Source organism: Henckelia pumila, chromosome 2 (genome assembly GCF_033568475.1).
Source record: "Henckelia pumila isolate YLH828 chromosome 2, ASM3356847v2, whole genome shotgun sequence".
NCBI lineage: Eukaryota > Viridiplantae > Streptophyta > Magnoliopsida > Lamiales > Gesneriaceae > Henckelia > Henckelia pumila.
The window spans coordinates 193,864,375-193,881,606 of NC_133121.1; the positions used below are offsets into that span (position 1 = coordinate 193,864,375).

Sequence of the window (17,232 nt, forward strand, 5' to 3'; positions counted from 1 at the left end):
ATCTCTATCACTGACAATACTCACTGGAATCCCATGTAATCGCACAATCTCCTGGATATATAAGCGTGCCATGCGATCATAAGAATACTCCCGGTTATAAGGAATGAAATGTGCTGATTTTGTCAAACGGTCAACGACAACCCAGATAGCATCACACTGACGTGAAGTCATAGGCAAGTGGGTAACAAAATCCATAGTCACGTGCTCCCACTTCCATTCAGGAATCTCAAGATTCTGCAGTAATCCACCTGGTCGTCGATGTTCATCCTTGACCTGTTGACAAACCAAACATCTCGAAACAAACTGATAAACACTTCGCTTCATTCCCTTCTACCAGAATCTAGTTCGCAAGTCCTTATACATTTTCATACTTCTAGGATGAACTGATAATCGACTCCTGTGAGCTTGAGATAGAATATCATTCCTGAGCTCCGCAACATTAGGTACAACCACTCTATTGGAGAGGCACAATAAACCATCTGCCTGAAAATGGAATCCAGATGTATTAACTCCATTGGCTAGACGTGCCAATCGCTGAGTCTTAACATCAGATATCTGAGCATCTCTGATCCGAGAATACAATGCTGGCTCAGATAGAATAGTATACAAACAAATCCCATTCCTCCCTTTCTTGTGCTTGAGCGTAAAACTCAATGAACAGCACTCTTGAATCATATGAGATATTTCATTAGTCTGAAGTGCAGATAGTCTCACCTGCCGACTCAAGGCATCAGCAGTAAGATTAGCAGAACCTGGATGATATTTGATTTCACAATCATAATCCTTCAGGAGATCCATCCAGCGTCTCTGTCGCATATTCAACTCTGCCTGAGTGAATAAATACTTCAAACTCTTGTGATCCGTAAATATCTCAAATTTCTCGCCATAAAGATAATGTCTCCAAATCTTGAGCGCAAATACAATGGCGGCTAACTCGAGATCATGCACTGGATAGTTATTCTCATGCTTCTTCAACTGTCGAGAAGCATAGACAATAATATGTCCATGCTGTGTCAACACACATCCCAACCCCTGACCAGAGGCATCAGTATAAACAACATAACCTCCTGATCCAGAAGGTAGAGCTAGCACAGGTGCAGTAGTAAGACGTATACGCAGCTCGTGAAACGACTCCTCACAATCCGAGGACCAAATGAAGGTAACATCTTTCCGAGTAAGCTGAGTCAAAGGCCTGGCCAAATGTGAAAAATTCTCGATGAACTGACGGTAATATCCCGGTAGACCCAAGAAACTACGAATATCAGCAACCGTTGTCGGACGAGACCAGTTCAGCACTGCCTCTATCTTACTAGGATCAACAGATATCCCTTCTCTATAAATCACATGACCGAGAAACACTACCCGATCAAGCCAGAATTCACACTTGCTCAATTTTCGCATATAGCTGCTTATCTCGTAACGTCTGTAGAACAATCCTCAAATGTTGTGCATGCTCATCCTTTTCATGAGAATAAACAAGAATATCATCTATGAAGACGATGACAAATCTATCCAGATAATCTCGAAATACCTGATTCATCAGATTCATAAAGACTGTCGGTGCATTTGTCGAATGGCATCACCAGAAACTCATAATGCTCGTATCTGGTCCTGAAAGCAGTCGTAGATATATCTGAGTCTCTTACCCGCATCTGATGGTATCCAGATCTCAGATCTATCTTCGAATAAACAGAAGTACCCTGTAGTTGATCGAACAGATCATCAATCTGCGGCAAAGGATACTTATTCTTGATGGTGACACGATTCAACTGCCTGTAATCAATACATAATCGCATCGATCCATCCTTTTTCTTGACAAACAAAACAGGTGCTCCCCACGGAGAAACACTCGGACGAATATATCCCTTATCAAGCAGATCTTGCAACTTCTGTTTCAATTCCCTCATCTCTGATGGTGCCAGACGATAAGGTGCTCGGAATATAGGCGTAGTTCCTGGTACTAGATCAATACCAAATTCAACCTCTCGAACCGGAGGAAAACCAGGAATCTCATCAGGGAATACGTCAGGAAACTTGCTGACAATCGGTAGCTGATCAATACCCGTACTACTCGTGGACATATCAACTGCATAGATGAGGTAGCCCTCCCCACCTGACTCCAAGACATGACATGCCTTCAGAGCCGAAACAAGTGGCATCGGAGGTCGCGCACCCTCACCATAAAAGTACCAGCTATCACCCTCAACGGGATGAAACTGTACCAGACGCTGATAACAATCCACAGTAGCGTGATACAAAGTCAGCATATCTATTTCCAAAATACAATCAAAATCCGTCATCGCTAATATCATCAAATTAGCCGATAACACATTACCCTCAAATTCCAGAAGGCAACCCATCACTAGACGCTTAGTTACTACCTCCTGCTCCAACGGAGTAGATACAACTAAATCCATATCTAATGATACGTAAGGTAATCTATGTCTCTTAACGAAGCGACTAGAAATAAAGGAATGCGATGCTCCAGTATCAATTAATACAACTGCAGGAATACCACATAACAAGAAGTTACCTGCCAACATGCGATCGCTTCCCTCAGTAGCCTGCTCCTGAGACAGAGCAAACACCTGCCCTTGAGTCTGGGGACGAAAACCAGAAGAACTCTGTGGTGCTGGCTGCTGACGTGGAAAAATAGAAGCCTGAGATCCAACCTGGGATCGCGATCCACTAGCAGAACCCATACGCTGAGGAAAATCTCTCCGCAGATGTCCCTGCTGACCACAAATATAACACGCCCCAGTAGCTCTCCGACATGAAGCTGCAGGATGCTTCCCACCACAGTGGCTACAAAACTCCTCTTTCTTCTTCTTCTTTCCGAAACGGAACATACCTCGTGAACCACGAGATCCAGATGAAGTAGTAGGAGTAGAAGAAGACGTAGGTACAGATAACACAACAGATTGAGCTCGAGGCTCAATAAATCCACTAGGCTGTGCTGGCATCATCAACTGTCCACGCCTGTTGCTGGTCTCCACAAGATGGCAACGGTTCACCAAAGTCTCATAAGACACCGGGTCATCACAGACGACAACCTGTGCGTAGATATCTTGGTTCAGGCCTTGCAGAAAGATATCATACTTCGACGCATCACTCGCATTGATATGAGGACTGAAAGGTAGCAGATCAAGAAATCGCTGCTGATACTGATCAATAGTCATTGATCCTTGCCTCAAAGTAAGCAACTCCATAGATCGTGCTTGGCGAACAGCCGGAGGAAAATATAATTTCTGGAACTCCCGACAGAAATCCCCCCAAGTCACCTGTCCTCTCTCAGTACGTGCCTGAGCAACCTTGTCATCCCACCAAAAACGTGCTCTATCCTCTAGAACAAATTCTAGAACTTCCAATTTCTGCTCCTCAGTACACTCGAAAGCTCGGAACTTGCTCTCAAGTTTAGACATCCAGCTTCTAGCTTGTTCAGGATTCTTGCCTCCCACTAAGGGTTTCGGTCCTACCTGCATGAACTTATTAATAGTATAGCGACGTCGACCCTCATGAGGACGATGTTGATCATCCTGATGATGATGGCGACGATGATGATGACCACCTCCCTGGCCAACACTACCGTGACTCTCGTCAGCCATATCCTGAAAAGAATTACACATTAAAATCCCAAATACGCAAGAATTACTCAAGACTAAACTAAATCCCAAGTACTAATCCCAAAATCTATGCATGCTCTGATACCAAAAATGTAGTGACCCTGCATGGAATCACCTACTAACTGGCAACTAATAGCATGCATTAAACTTAATACAGCAAAATAACTTAACAGAGTAAAAACGTGCGGAAACTTAACCATAAATTACATATCAGCTTAGTAATATAATCCAGGCTTAAATCTGTAGTGATACAACCATATCGAAATTCTTAAAAGTAAACATTATACAGCTAATAAATCATGCTGTATAAAAAAAACTTTCAAAGCTCCTGCTCCCTAGTCCTGCCTTGAACTACCAGTTCCGTCCATCCTGCGACCTGCCCCATGGAATAGGGTGTCCAAGATAACAACTAGGACGTGAGCGCTACGCCCAGTACATAGACATGAGTAAACATATGTATAAAATGCATGCAACATGATGACTGGTACAGGGTCATCTGAAAAGTCATGCTCAGAACCGGCGCCATATGAGTGCTGCCACCGCACGGATCAACCTCTGGGTGCAACCACACTCGTCTAGTACACCAGAGTAGACAGACATAAATGCCCCCGCCGTCGCGGTACTCTCAGTGACAGACTATCGAGTATAGAGCTGAGCGGCTCTATAATCAGGTATAACAAGGTATAGGCTCAACGTGTATATGCACATGACATATGAGTATAAAAAACGGTAAATCATATATCATGCCATATAATAATGCTAAATAAATGCAACATATAAACATGTATACTCGCTGGCAATCTCAGTCAATGTGTACGTACCTCTAGGCTAGTTCAAGTAAAGTAGATCCTAGATTCCAAGCCTATATTCAAAAGTTCACCGTATCACTACACAAGTTCTATAAGCCTTAACTAAGCTAATAAGTACTCCCAAAAATTAAATCGATTCTCGGACCATACCTTCGTCCGAAGTAAGCCTTTTGAAGACGCTAGTCCCAGATGACTATAACCACAACTTGGTTATTCCAGAACTTTGATTATAACCGATAGGGCCCTCAAGTGTATATCTCACACTATATAACTGAAGAAGGAAACTCGGGAATTCGTAATTGAAAATGAACTCTGAACGGCCCTATTTATAGCCAAATTTCTCGGCCAGGATCGGAACTTCCGATTTCGGGATCGGAGCTTCCGATCCAGCTCATTGCGTGCATGTCTGCCATGCCAGGATCGGAACTTCCGATCTACGATCGGAGTTTCCGATCTGTTCTATGATCGACACTTGTCAAAACTCGCGACTGAGTCATCGATCATTGCTGGCAGCTGGGGATCGGAACTTCCGTTCCAGGATCGGAGCTTCCGTTCCGATCGGAGCTCACTATCTAGGATCGGAGCTTACTATCTGGGATCGGAGCTTACTATCCGGCCCAAAATTAAAAAGCCCAAATTTTACTTCTGAAGTCCAATAACACTCCGAAATTGGTTAAATACCAACCCTTAATCATATTTAACATATTATTATCTTAAAATGGTTTTTGGGTTACTACAGAAAATCCGAACCAAATTTAACGGTTCGGTTCGGTTAAAAACCAAAATTTTTTCGATTTTTCGGTTCGTTTTTCGGTTTAACCGAATTTATATTTATTTATTAATAAACACAAAATAAAAAATTAATTAAAATATTTAAAAATAAAAAAAATAAAAAAATCAGTTTTCGGTTCGGTTTGTTGAACCGATCGAAAAAAATCGAACTGAACCGAACCGAAAATCCAAAAACCGAACCAAATTTTCGGTTTGGTTTTTGGTTTCTGCTCGGTTCGGGCGGTTAACCAAACCGTGAACATCCCTAGTTTCCCAAATATTAATGGAGCATCATGATCTTCTTCCATATCTAAGATCACGAAATCTGCAAGGAAGATAAACTTGTCCACTTTTACCAAGATATCTTCTACAATCTCACGTGGATATGTGAGGCCCGTATCTGCCAACTGCAAAGTAATAGCGGTTGGTTTAACTTCTCCAAGCTCCAAGTCCCTGTAAATATAAAACGACATCATATTAGTACTTGCTCCCAAATCAAATAAGGCTCTACTACTTACATGATCTCCACCAATAAAATAAGGAATAGTAAAACTCTTTGGATCCTTTATTTTTTGTGGCAGCTTCTTTTGGAGGATAAAGCTGCAAGCCTGCAGTCTTATGTCAAGTTCACTACTTCATACTCTTGCAGCTTCATCTTCTTGGACATCACATTCTTGATGAATTTTACATATAGTTCGGCATTTGTTTCATTACATCAGCAAAAAGGATGTTGATGTGGATCTTCTTGAAAATTTCTTGGAATTTGGCGAACTGATCATCCAAGCTTTTTTTCTTGAATCTCTGCGGATAAGGGAGATTAGGCTTTGGCACAAATTTCTGTTAAGCCTTATTCTTTAACTCCATATGTGTTTTTCTCACTATCCTTGTTATCTCCAACTTCAGCATCTTCAACTGTCTTTTCTTTCTCAACTTCATCTTAAGGTCATAAACCCAATTTCTTTTCCACTTCTTAATGCGATGACTTTGCATTATTCTTTTGAATTTACCTCAATAGTGCTTGGAAAATGACCTATGTTTTGATCTTTTAATGCATTTTCCAGTTGCCCAATTTGTGTCTTCAATTATTTCATCGTGGCACCCATATTGCTCATGTGTTTCCTTTCTGTCAAGACGAGAATTAGTCTTTGACATCCTTGTACCATATTCCGCAACAAACGTTTCAACTAGGTATTCAAAAAAGGCTTCCCTTCACCTTTTTTGTGTCGAATCCTGGTGGAGGATTCAATACGTTCTTGTTATTCGCATAAGATAAGTTCTCGTGATTTTGCAGACCAGGATGATAAATATTCGGAACAAGGTTACCTCGATATCCTCCATAGCCTTTGTTGTTGATGTATTGGGTCTCATTAAGAGTGTGTGTTTCTTCAATTATGATAGCCATACTTTCGAAATTTGACGTACTCACTTTGTTCATAGCATCTATTTGTGTAGTCAATGCGGAGACTTGAGCGGAAAGAGATGTGATAGGATTCACAACATATACTCCAGCCGATTTCTTTACTCCAGATCTTTCACTAGGCCATTGAAAGCTATTGATAGTAATTTGTTTCAACATTTCATATGCTTGAGCAGGATCCTTTGCAAATATAGTGCTTCTAAGTCTTTTGCGATTCTTTCAATTTCAGGATCAAAAATAAATGAATCGAGGTTATGGGTTCTTCGCATAAACTGCAAAACAGAAGAAAAACAACGAATGAATGACTAATAAACATTAAAAGAAGTCTAAATTAAAATCAAGACTAATTGATAGCAATATTGATATAAATTCAAATAAAACACTCACCGAAATTGGCGTCAAAAACTTGTAGCAATAATTATTACTCGCAAGCGCACGCTGTCAAGTTTTGTATAAAGTGAATAAAGTATCGTTCTAATTAACGAGGAGTGTATATTCAAAAATGGAGCTCAATGCTTGTAATTATAATAGCCAAGACTTTATCTAGAAATTCAAGAATGATAATCTTTATTTTCAAAATAACTAACTAAAATATTTATTAAGCAAACACACACAATCGAGAGATATCAATGAGAAAAAATATCTAGAGGATTGATTTCACCTATTTTCCACGATAACCAATCCCTATCGAATTTACATTCATGAATTTCATTCATTTAATAGTTAAAACCACTTAATTGTTTTTATTCCCTTTTCCCAAGTGATAAATAGGGTATGTCATCAAGTTTTGATTCTTATATTCCTAGCTATTAATAGCTAAACAACACCCTTTCAAAATGATACACATCTTTATTCGTGACAGGACCAAAAATTCTTTCCGCTAGGCGTTCAAAAAAATAACTAGAAAAAAATTAGTCGATTGACACATCTCTATATTCTAGAAGTATTTTTATTTTTTAAATATAACGACAATAATTGAGATGTGGCATTTCCCAAATCAGGAAATACCTCTTTGAAAATGGCTTGTTTTTGTCTCAATCAATAATATTTTTATATACAAGACTTTCATTTACTTATTTCTCTTTAATATATATTTTTTAAAATATATTTAATGAGCAGGGTATCTTGTGCAATGATCCACAGATAAACGGACTAATATTCGTGATATCATTTGATCTTGTTCACACATAAAATAAAAAATATTATTTTTGACATAAAAATTATATTTTCGTACAAATCAACAAAAAAATATATTTTTTTTTACTCAAATTTGATATATTACATTGCATTCTTAATACCATATATAACTAACAAAATATAATTGAAGTGAAAAATTATAATCTGAACATAAAATAATATTTTTAATGGATCGGATTGAATATATATTTTTTTAATGGGTCTCATCCATTGGATGATTGCCACCTCATAGGTGGGCATGGAGGTGGGCACGGGAGGTGGACAGCATAGCAAAACGCTATATATATATATATATATATATATATATATATATTGTTTTGTTATCGTTCACACTAGGATGTCAGTTACTCACATCATTAATTTTTTTGGAAAAAAAAATTAAAATTTTTACTTAAATAAATTTGAAAATGTTTACATAAACATCTTGTGGAATATCACATCCATGTATTATCAGTATTTAATATTTGAAAATGCTCATATTCAGGTGAACATAGAATTTCTATTTTTTTTTTATAAATAAACACGGCAAGTTGGGCGTTAATCGAGTTATCCTGCAAAAACGCTATATCTACACTATACATAAAGAATCTCTCGTTATATAAAAGAGAAACCCATTTTTTTAAAAAAATTAACACGACAAATTTTTCGATTTTAGCTGTTTTGAATAAGAACGATGACGTGATGTTAATTTGTTGGAATAAAAATGACGCATCACTTGATATTATCGTTAACTACGTGTCTGATATTCCGAAAAAGAAAAAGAAAAAATAAGTTAATGATGAAACAATGGATAACAACTTGCGAATCAAAAGATTTTGGACTTCAAAATGACGAGCTATTTTGGATAATCCCGTATTAAATTTAATGATAATTTATGACCATGAATCCCAGTTGTCGTTTCAGTTTTATATTACACGTAGATTGATTTATATAAGCATGGGAAAGCAGCCAATAAATTTTGAGCACCTGTGTGAGCTACTGAGCTTTCGCACATTTTGATTTTATCGAGAAATTAAAAAATGCACATACGACACTTCTTTTGCGCCAGCACATCAAGCATCCATAGCTCCAACTACCACTTCCCTGACCAGGCTCTGGAGAAACTTCAAGATGCCCAATGTACTCCAATTCTTTATATATATACTTGGAGTAAAGGGACCAAGAATCAGTTTTTGGAACTGGGTTTTCGTTTTCCTGTATCCCACGTTTGTAGAGAGGAATATTAGTGGAAAAAATGAGTGGGAGAGATGATGGAGAAGATGGGAGGGGAGATTTGAGGAAGCCCTTTTTGCACACTGGGAGTTGGTATAGAATGGGTTCGAGGCAGTCTAGCTTGATGGGCTCTGCTCAGGCGATTCGGGACAATTCCGTCTCTGTGTTGGCTTGTGTCCTGATTGTGGCTTTGGGTCCTATCCAGACTGGTTTCACTGTACTCTACTCACTTATTTTTCATTCCATAGTTTCGTTTGCTGATATGGGTTTTCTCTGAGCTATTGTTTTGTGTTATGGATTTATAAGAGTAGACTGTTTCATTCGTAATGGTGGATGGGTGATGAAAACTTTGTGTTTTAGGAAAATTGCATGTATAAGTGGAGAGCTTTTGTTGTTGATAATGGTGCTTGATTGTGTTCTTTTGTTATTGCAAGTCTTTTAGCATATGGTTGTTGAGGGGTTATGAATTGGGCTCTTCTATTTGGGAAAAAAATATGCACAAAATGGAGTAGGCTACTTCATTTTCTGAAGGAATCCAAGCTTCGCCCGTTTACCTTGACATTTATAGTAGTGGAAGAAAAGAATAGGTTGAGGTGTATGAAATATAAATTACTTAGCTTTTGTATGTTTGTCACAATGTGTCTGTTAAGAATGTCACACGAGGGCCGAATGTAGCTTGGGATTAGTTGTTTTAATCATGCTAAAAAGTGGATGTATGATGGCAACACTTATTAACTTGTTCAACCATTCGTTTTTAGCAACATGTGGCTCGAATTTCGTAACTCGAACTCATGTAAGAAGTAAGAACTTTTACATGGATCTAGTTCTAATTCCAGTTCCTGTTCTTTGCTGCCAAATATGTGTTTAAGTTATATTTTTCATTTTCCTTCTTGTGACCTGTTGTGCTATTTGATTCTTTGTACATGTTTTCATAAGTACTAGCTAATTATTCTTTTTCATTTTGTTATGAAGTGTGGTTATTCTTCTCCAGCGCAGTATGATATCACCGAAGATCTTAAGCTCACTGTCTCACAGGTGAGGAATTACAAAATTTTCTTGTGTTAACTTCAATAATTTCTTTTGACATGATTATACTGTCATTTGTTTCTGTTATTGGAGCAGTTCTCCTTGTTCGGTTCATTATCGAATGTGGGTGCTATGGTTGGGGCACTAGCTAGCGGTCAAATTTCTGAGCACATTGGACGTAAAGGGGTACATTTTTTTTCCAACAATCAAGATGTTAGCATTTCGTGTTTTTGTTTCTTGACAATTTTTCATTGTTATTGCAGTCTCTAATGGTCGCTGCCATACCTAATATCATCGGTTGGCTTACTATATCATTTTCCACAGTGAGTTTTCAAAATTTGTAATACCATATACTTTTACTTCCAAAAATTAAAATTTTAACTTGCGACCGTTTTTGTTTACTTACAAATCAGGACTTCTCATTTCTTTATATGGGAAGATTGTTGGAAGGATTCGGTGTGGGTATGATCTCTTACACGGTAGATACACAAGCTTTTCATACGTTCATTTATGATGTCAAGTGGATCTGATAAACATTGATCCTGAATTATTCTTTGCTGATTCTGTTTTAGGTTCCTGTGTATCTCGTGGAAATAGCGCCTCAAAATCTGAGAGGAGCGCTTGGTTCTGTGAACCAGGTCTGATGAGAGTACTGTCATATTTCCCCTTGTTGTCACCAACACAAAGTGACTGAATTCTACTTTTGTTATATGATGTAGCTCTGTGTCACAATTGGAGTCTTACTGGCGTATGTACTTGGATTATTTGTTCATTGGAGAGTGCTTGCCATTCTTGGTAAACCCTTAACTCAAATTTTATGACCTTTGCCTCCTGTTCTTGAAATCATTTTTCGTATCACACTTTCTTTTGTTATTTCGCTAAAAGGCGTCCAAAGAAGTGACCAGTATTCTTTTTATTGACAGGAATACTGCCGTGCCTAGTGCTAATACCGGGCCTCTTTTTCATTCCAGAATCTCCTCGCTGGCTGGTAAGCATTATGAAAAGGTTTTTCAAAGACAAGCACTAGTACTAATATAACTATCATTTTGAAAATTAGGCTAAAGTGGGACTGACAGATGATTTCGAAGCTTCTCTGCAAGTTCTTCGAGGATTTGATACCGATATTACACTTGAAGTAAATGAAATAAAGGTGAGATTTTTAAGTTTGTCTTTTACAAGACATACTTCAGGAACATGAATACACCATCACAATTTCTCATAAGGTACTTATTTTCTTGGAAAAATACAATCAATCGGATTTCATACGACGATTTTTTGTTTGCCAGAGGTCTGTAGCTTCAACAAACCGAAGAACAACAATACGTTTCGCAGATTTCAAAATGAGAAAACTTTGGTTACCTCTGATGGTACTTTAAAGGGTTCTCTGTTTTCTGTGATAATGTTGTGTTACTTCTTTCATGGTTCGTCGTTTTTTACCGTGTTTTCTGTCCTTTTTAACATACATTGCAGATAGGAATTGGGTTACTTGTACTTCAACAGCTAACTGGGTTGAATGGCGTCATCTTCTATTCGACGACTATTTTTGCATCAGCTGGTGAGTGAACTTTACTTTGTTGAATAACCTAAAGAGCTGGTGAGTGACTTTTTCTTTGTTGAATGTGTATTTACTGTTTTGTACAAGATAAAGGCTTTTCTTTTCACGTAACTGCCTGGCAGATCAGAGCCCACAAGAAATTTAGTATAGATTTCTCTAGAAATTATTTCATATCTGTTGTCATTTAGTGGAAAAAACAGTTATAATAACTTGCTAGGTAATATGCAGTGTTGGAAAAAAAATCATTATGACATCTATCATAACTTGTGTGGAATTCAATGGTTTTTACACGGTAACCTCGATTGAACAGGTATCTCATCGACCAATGCTGCAACGGTTGGTGTTGGCGCTATCCAGGTTAAATTTCTTTCAATCTAGTTATTGACTTGTGGAATTTTTGTTCTTGTGCATTTTATCTATCAGAAAATGCCCGGACGGCTAATTACAAGCATTTCCGAGTTCCTTTTTCAGGTTATTGCTACTGCAGTTTCTGCATGGTTGGTAGACCGAAGTGGTCGCCGGATTTTGCTTTTAGTAAGTTAGAGAATATAACCGTTTTAAAGTCTATAGCTTATCCATATTAAATACATAAAACAGAAAATACTTGTCTCAGGTCTCCTCCCTTGGGATGGTCGCAAGTCTTATACTTGCTACAGTTTCGTTCTATTTAAAGGTAGTTTCTTAGAACATTCTGTTATTTTCTTGATAACAGAGTTAACGTAGATATTATTACACGTGCAAACCTATTTGATTTCATGTTCTTTTGTGTCTCGGGACTCCCGGTTCTTGGGCAATTGGAAAATGTTTCTAGGATTTGGTATCGGAGGATTCTTCTCTGTTTGGCATACTCGGAATCCTTTCAGTTATTGGAGTTTTGGTACGTATATTTAGTGCATTAAATACTAAAGAGAATTCGACAGACTCAAAATATGACGGTTGCCTGACGTATTTTATACATAAAAGCTAGCTTCAAACAAACCACATAGGAAATTTGATTTATTCCCTAATTAGCTTGTTCATTCTCTCAATACATTTTAATCAACTCTTTTGCATTGTAGTTGATGGTTGTTTTCTTTTCACTTGGGTTGGGTCCAATTCCATGGCTTATGATGTCCGAGGTACTCTTCTTCCCTTCTTCTGCAAAGTAATTTTTGTCTCGTTTCATATTCTAACCACTATGAATGTCATAAAAAAAATTTGGATATGAATGAACATTCCATATCAATAGATTGTATTACATCGCACCAGTTTTGCAATTCGTGCAAAAAGTTTGGTTTGGATATTGAATTCTCGTCTTAAGAAAGCATTTTTATAGAATTTAACGGACTTTTTCCAGTGTCCCTTCTGAAAGACAAGGCAGAAACAATTTTAGTATTAGCCTATTAAGATACAATAGTGAATTTTCTTTTCAAGGAATAGGTTAACAAGAAGCTTTGAAACCACATTTTCTTCATTTTGGGATCGAGTCCGCTTTTTAAGTGCTTGCTTAAAATAACTTTTATGTCCAAATATGGGGTTTTTTTTTTTTTTTTTTGGAAAAGAGTGTTATGAACGTTTTTGTATCCGAAAGCACTTGAAAAGGGCGATATAGAATCATTTCACACGGTCATACCGATAAGTAATCTTTGGCAAATATGATCATATATATGATTGAATATCTAATCTTTATTGGATGAGAAAAGGTAGACTTATCCATTCCAAAATATTTTGAATCATTGAAATATCAATGTACATTAGTAGATTATTGTGTGACATTAGTTACTTGAAATTTCAGATTCTTCCTGCTAAAATCAAAGGGCTGGGTGGAAGTGTAGCTACTTTAGCGAACTGGTTCTTTTGCTGGATTATTACAATGACTGCACCTTTATTACTGGCTTGGAGCATCGGAGGTTTGTGCACAGCTCTAAGACTTTCGGTTACTCTTATCTTCTGTTCCCTTTCGATTGCCTTTTTTTTTTTTTTTTCCAATTGGAGATTAGGAATAGATGGACTTACTCTAGGTCCCATTTTACTGACGGGAATAATCACGACTTTAGTGAACAATATGAGCTCGAACCCTCTTTCGTAACTCCCAGAAATTCTTCGTCTGCGTGCCTGTTGAAGAATAAGCCAGCAACTCAGGAAGTGGCTTGGTTGAGGATTCCGGTAGATAGCAGAATCATAGATAGGGAGCGATAGGACCTACCCAATTCATTGTAGAAATTTTCGGATCAATGATTAGACCATGCAAACTAGAACTACTCTTTCGTGGGTAAAGCAAAACGATAATAATCGGTGAAAAATAAAACAGAAAACATACATAAGACTTGCAGTAGTTCATCAATATCAATAGGAGATCTACGTCCACTTGCTACTGCCGGAAATTATATATCATTTCAATGAAACTGGAGATTAGAAAGAGAATTACAGGTAAGCATCCTCGTTTCCAAAAGATAGAACTTGTTAGGAACAATAATTCGTAACGACTCAAACACAAATACAACTCGAGATTCGATATAAAAATCTGAGTATTGCCACTAAGCCGAGGGTTTAATCCCTTTACAAGAGGAAGACTCTTGCCTCTAGCACAAGCTAGTCTAATTCAACCAAATAAACGTGAATGCCCTTCCATGCTTGGGCCTTACTGCGAAGATTGATCTGCATACACTTTTCGCGTAGGAACAATTCAAGTCAGAGTAATAGTTAGGCTTCACATGTATGTATTAACAGTTTCTTCTACTAAAACTAAGTCTCACGAGTGCGCGAACTTTGCCCTCCTGGATTACGTAATGAATGTTAGGAGTGTAAGATGTAACGAATATAAAAAACGTTTGGTAGTAAGACACAGCACCGAGTTTAAGCCTCTACAAAATTTGTTGGCATCAGGGCACGAGTGGACCCAATGTTGGTGGATGAATAAAATCGAATTGAATGCGTAACTTTTTTGAATGTAAATATCACTCAAGCCAATAATGCTTGTTTACATTTCCGCATCCTTTAGCATGTTTTACTTATGGAACGATGTTGTGTATGTTTTTCAACAGGAAGTTTCACCATTTACACGATTATGACCATCATCACTGTGGCATTTGTGGCAATTTGGGTACCCGAAACTAAAGGAAAAACATTAGAAGAAATCCATTCCTCTTTTAACTAAAAGGGTTTTTGTTTTATGCACTTCTTTTTTTTATTTTTTTTTATTTTTAAATTCATTCTGCTGATTTTTGTAATAGTACAATTTATTAATCAAGTCACCCTTTTATCGTTCTCTTCTCTATTATTTATCATCTATTGTTCCATTCCGAGTGATGTTTATTATGCCTCATTTATTATTAAATAAATATATACAAACTATTTTACGGAGAAAATCTCTATTATTATTATTATTATTATTATTATTATTATTGTGATTGTGATTGTGATTGTCGTCGTCCTCCTCTGATTGTAATTTGTATCTATTTTCTCCTAGATTGTGATGAGACGTACGGATGTACGTAGGCTTAATTGTATACATTATCCTAATAAAATCTCTAATTGTTTGAAACTTCTCATGAAAAAAATCTATTAAATCCAAGTGTTTTCAAATCCTAAAGTATGTCCCTACCTCTCCTTCTATTCCAATCTTGTGCACAAGTATTTTTGTCCGTACATGTTTTTTCAGGGGTAAGTGCTTAATATTTGAAAACACGGGGAGTTAATAGTCACGAAAGGCTTTCAACAATCTTAATATTTCACATGGTAACATATGTAATTAATCGTTTATTCTATCAATCTATTCAAGTATGACTTTGAATCAGTGCCGGCCCTAGGGGAGGCCCTAACTGCCTAGGGCCTCTCCTAGGGTGGGGTCTCAATTTTTTTTAAAAAAAATTACATTATATATATATATATATATATATATTTATTTATATTTTTTTCATTCAAAATTTAGATGGAACATGAAAATCTAAATATTTTGTAAAAAATTTGAAAAGCTAATTTTTTTGCTTTTGATTCTTTCTTTTCTTTGTGTAGAAGAGGGAAAAAAAAACTTTCTTTATAGGATACAAAACTCTTTTTTCGTTAAAATTTTCCATTCAAGTGAGTAAAGTTGCTCAAAGTGGGTCAATTATCGTGTCGTCTTTTATTGAATATGGTTTATCTTGTATGCTGGTAATTTTGTTTGGTTTTTAATTATATGATTTTGTGGACTTTGGTCTTTGAGATTTTAATTCTTTGTATATTTTAGTATTTAAATTATAATTCATTTTTGTTTTGTTAGTTTTTTTGTAACAAAAATAAATTGTTTATGTTTCTTTAGTACGATGATTCTTACTATGTTTGTATTATACATTTTTTTAGTTTTAGCTTCTTTTTTTTTAAATCTTTCGATACAATTATTTATGTCATTATATTTAGTTGCAAGAATTTTGAATTTTTTTATTATTATAAGAAATTATTGTATTGGTTCTTCTTGTTGGAAAATTTGACAGTAAATAAAAGAAGTTTTTAATCTTTTATTACGATCTATAATATGTTTTATATGCTGTGTTTATTTTAAATCTCATATCAACAATCAATCTTTGTTATTATTTAAATTAGTTTTGTATTTGTTTTGTTAGATTTGCATTGTGAATTATGATGTGTAAAAGAAAATTTGAATCTAGAAGTTCAAAGAGAAAAAATAGACAATAGATTTATTAAATTATATATTAGTGCTCATTATGTTTATTTTATTACCAGTTTTATTTGTAATATTTTTCTATTTAATAAAAAAATTATATACCTTAAATTAGCCTAGGACCTTTAATTTTTTGGATACGGCCTGCTTTGACTTGTGAATTTTCACATGTTATTTCTCTTAGGAATTTTTAGAGTCATCAAAATGGCTAGGCTTGTCGAATCCGTCTGTCTAATATAACTAAAAACTAACTTGGTCTACTCGTGTCGTCAAATAAGTGGGTCGGGCTGACAATTTTTTGACCCATCCAAATTGAGGGTTGGTCGGTCTCATAACCCTTTTTGAAAGTTTTCATGGTTTTATGGGGTTTATTGGTTTTTGTGTTGCTCTTTTAAGGTTTTTAGTTACAATTTAATACTAAGCGCAAACAAATAATTCTGTTATGTCATTTATTGCATAGCATGAAAATGAGATGTTATTCTAAGCAGTGTTTTTATAACCGAACTAGTAATCGAATCGATAAACTTTTAAATAACGGTCCGATCGGTCGGACCGAACGGTTCGACCGGAATACAATTAAATTATATAAAATAACAATATGATACAGTAATTGATATATTTTAAATTTTAAAAATCTTAAATGTGTATATGTATAATATAAATATATATATACTAAAGTTTAAAATATAAACATATATATAATAAAAATATCAAATATAATTATATATATATTTTTTTAAAAAATAAATCAAAATAAACTCAAATACTACTAAAATAGTGCTTTTAGAAAATTTTAAAACCAAATAATTATATCTACTACAGGTCATCAATCAATTGGCCAATCACTCCCAGATATATTAATTCGTAATTAATAAATTTTAAAATACTTGAACCGGTCAACCGGTTCAAAGCTGGTTCGACCGATTTTTGACCAAATTTGACCGGTTCTAGAGGGTTTAACCGTAGAAATGGTTTTTGAGCAT

The 17,232-nt window shown here is 36.0% G+C and overlaps 1 protein-coding gene across 1 annotated transcript; it reads left to right on the plus strand.

Moving 5' to 3' along the window:
- The first annotated feature begins 8,787 nt into the window (after positions 1-8,787).
- Positions 8,788-14,902, plus strand: LOC140880265 (sugar transporter ERD6-like 6). Its single transcript, XM_073284563.1, has 18 exons — positions 8,788-9,246; positions 10,002-10,064; positions 10,152-10,241; positions 10,319-10,378; positions 10,469-10,534; positions 10,628-10,693; positions 10,775-10,850; positions 10,979-11,043; positions 11,113-11,205; positions 11,342-11,422; positions 11,526-11,610; positions 11,921-11,967; positions 12,082-12,144; positions 12,224-12,283; positions 12,422-12,487; positions 12,669-12,728; positions 13,385-13,499; positions 14,634-14,902. Exons 1-18 carry the CDS (start codon positions 9,052-9,054, stop codon positions 14,744-14,746), a joined length of 1,464 nt encoding a protein of 487 aa, XP_073140664.1. The 5' UTR covers positions 8,788-9,051; the 3' UTR covers positions 14,747-14,902.
- Positions 14,903-17,232: the final 2,330 nt, after the last annotated feature.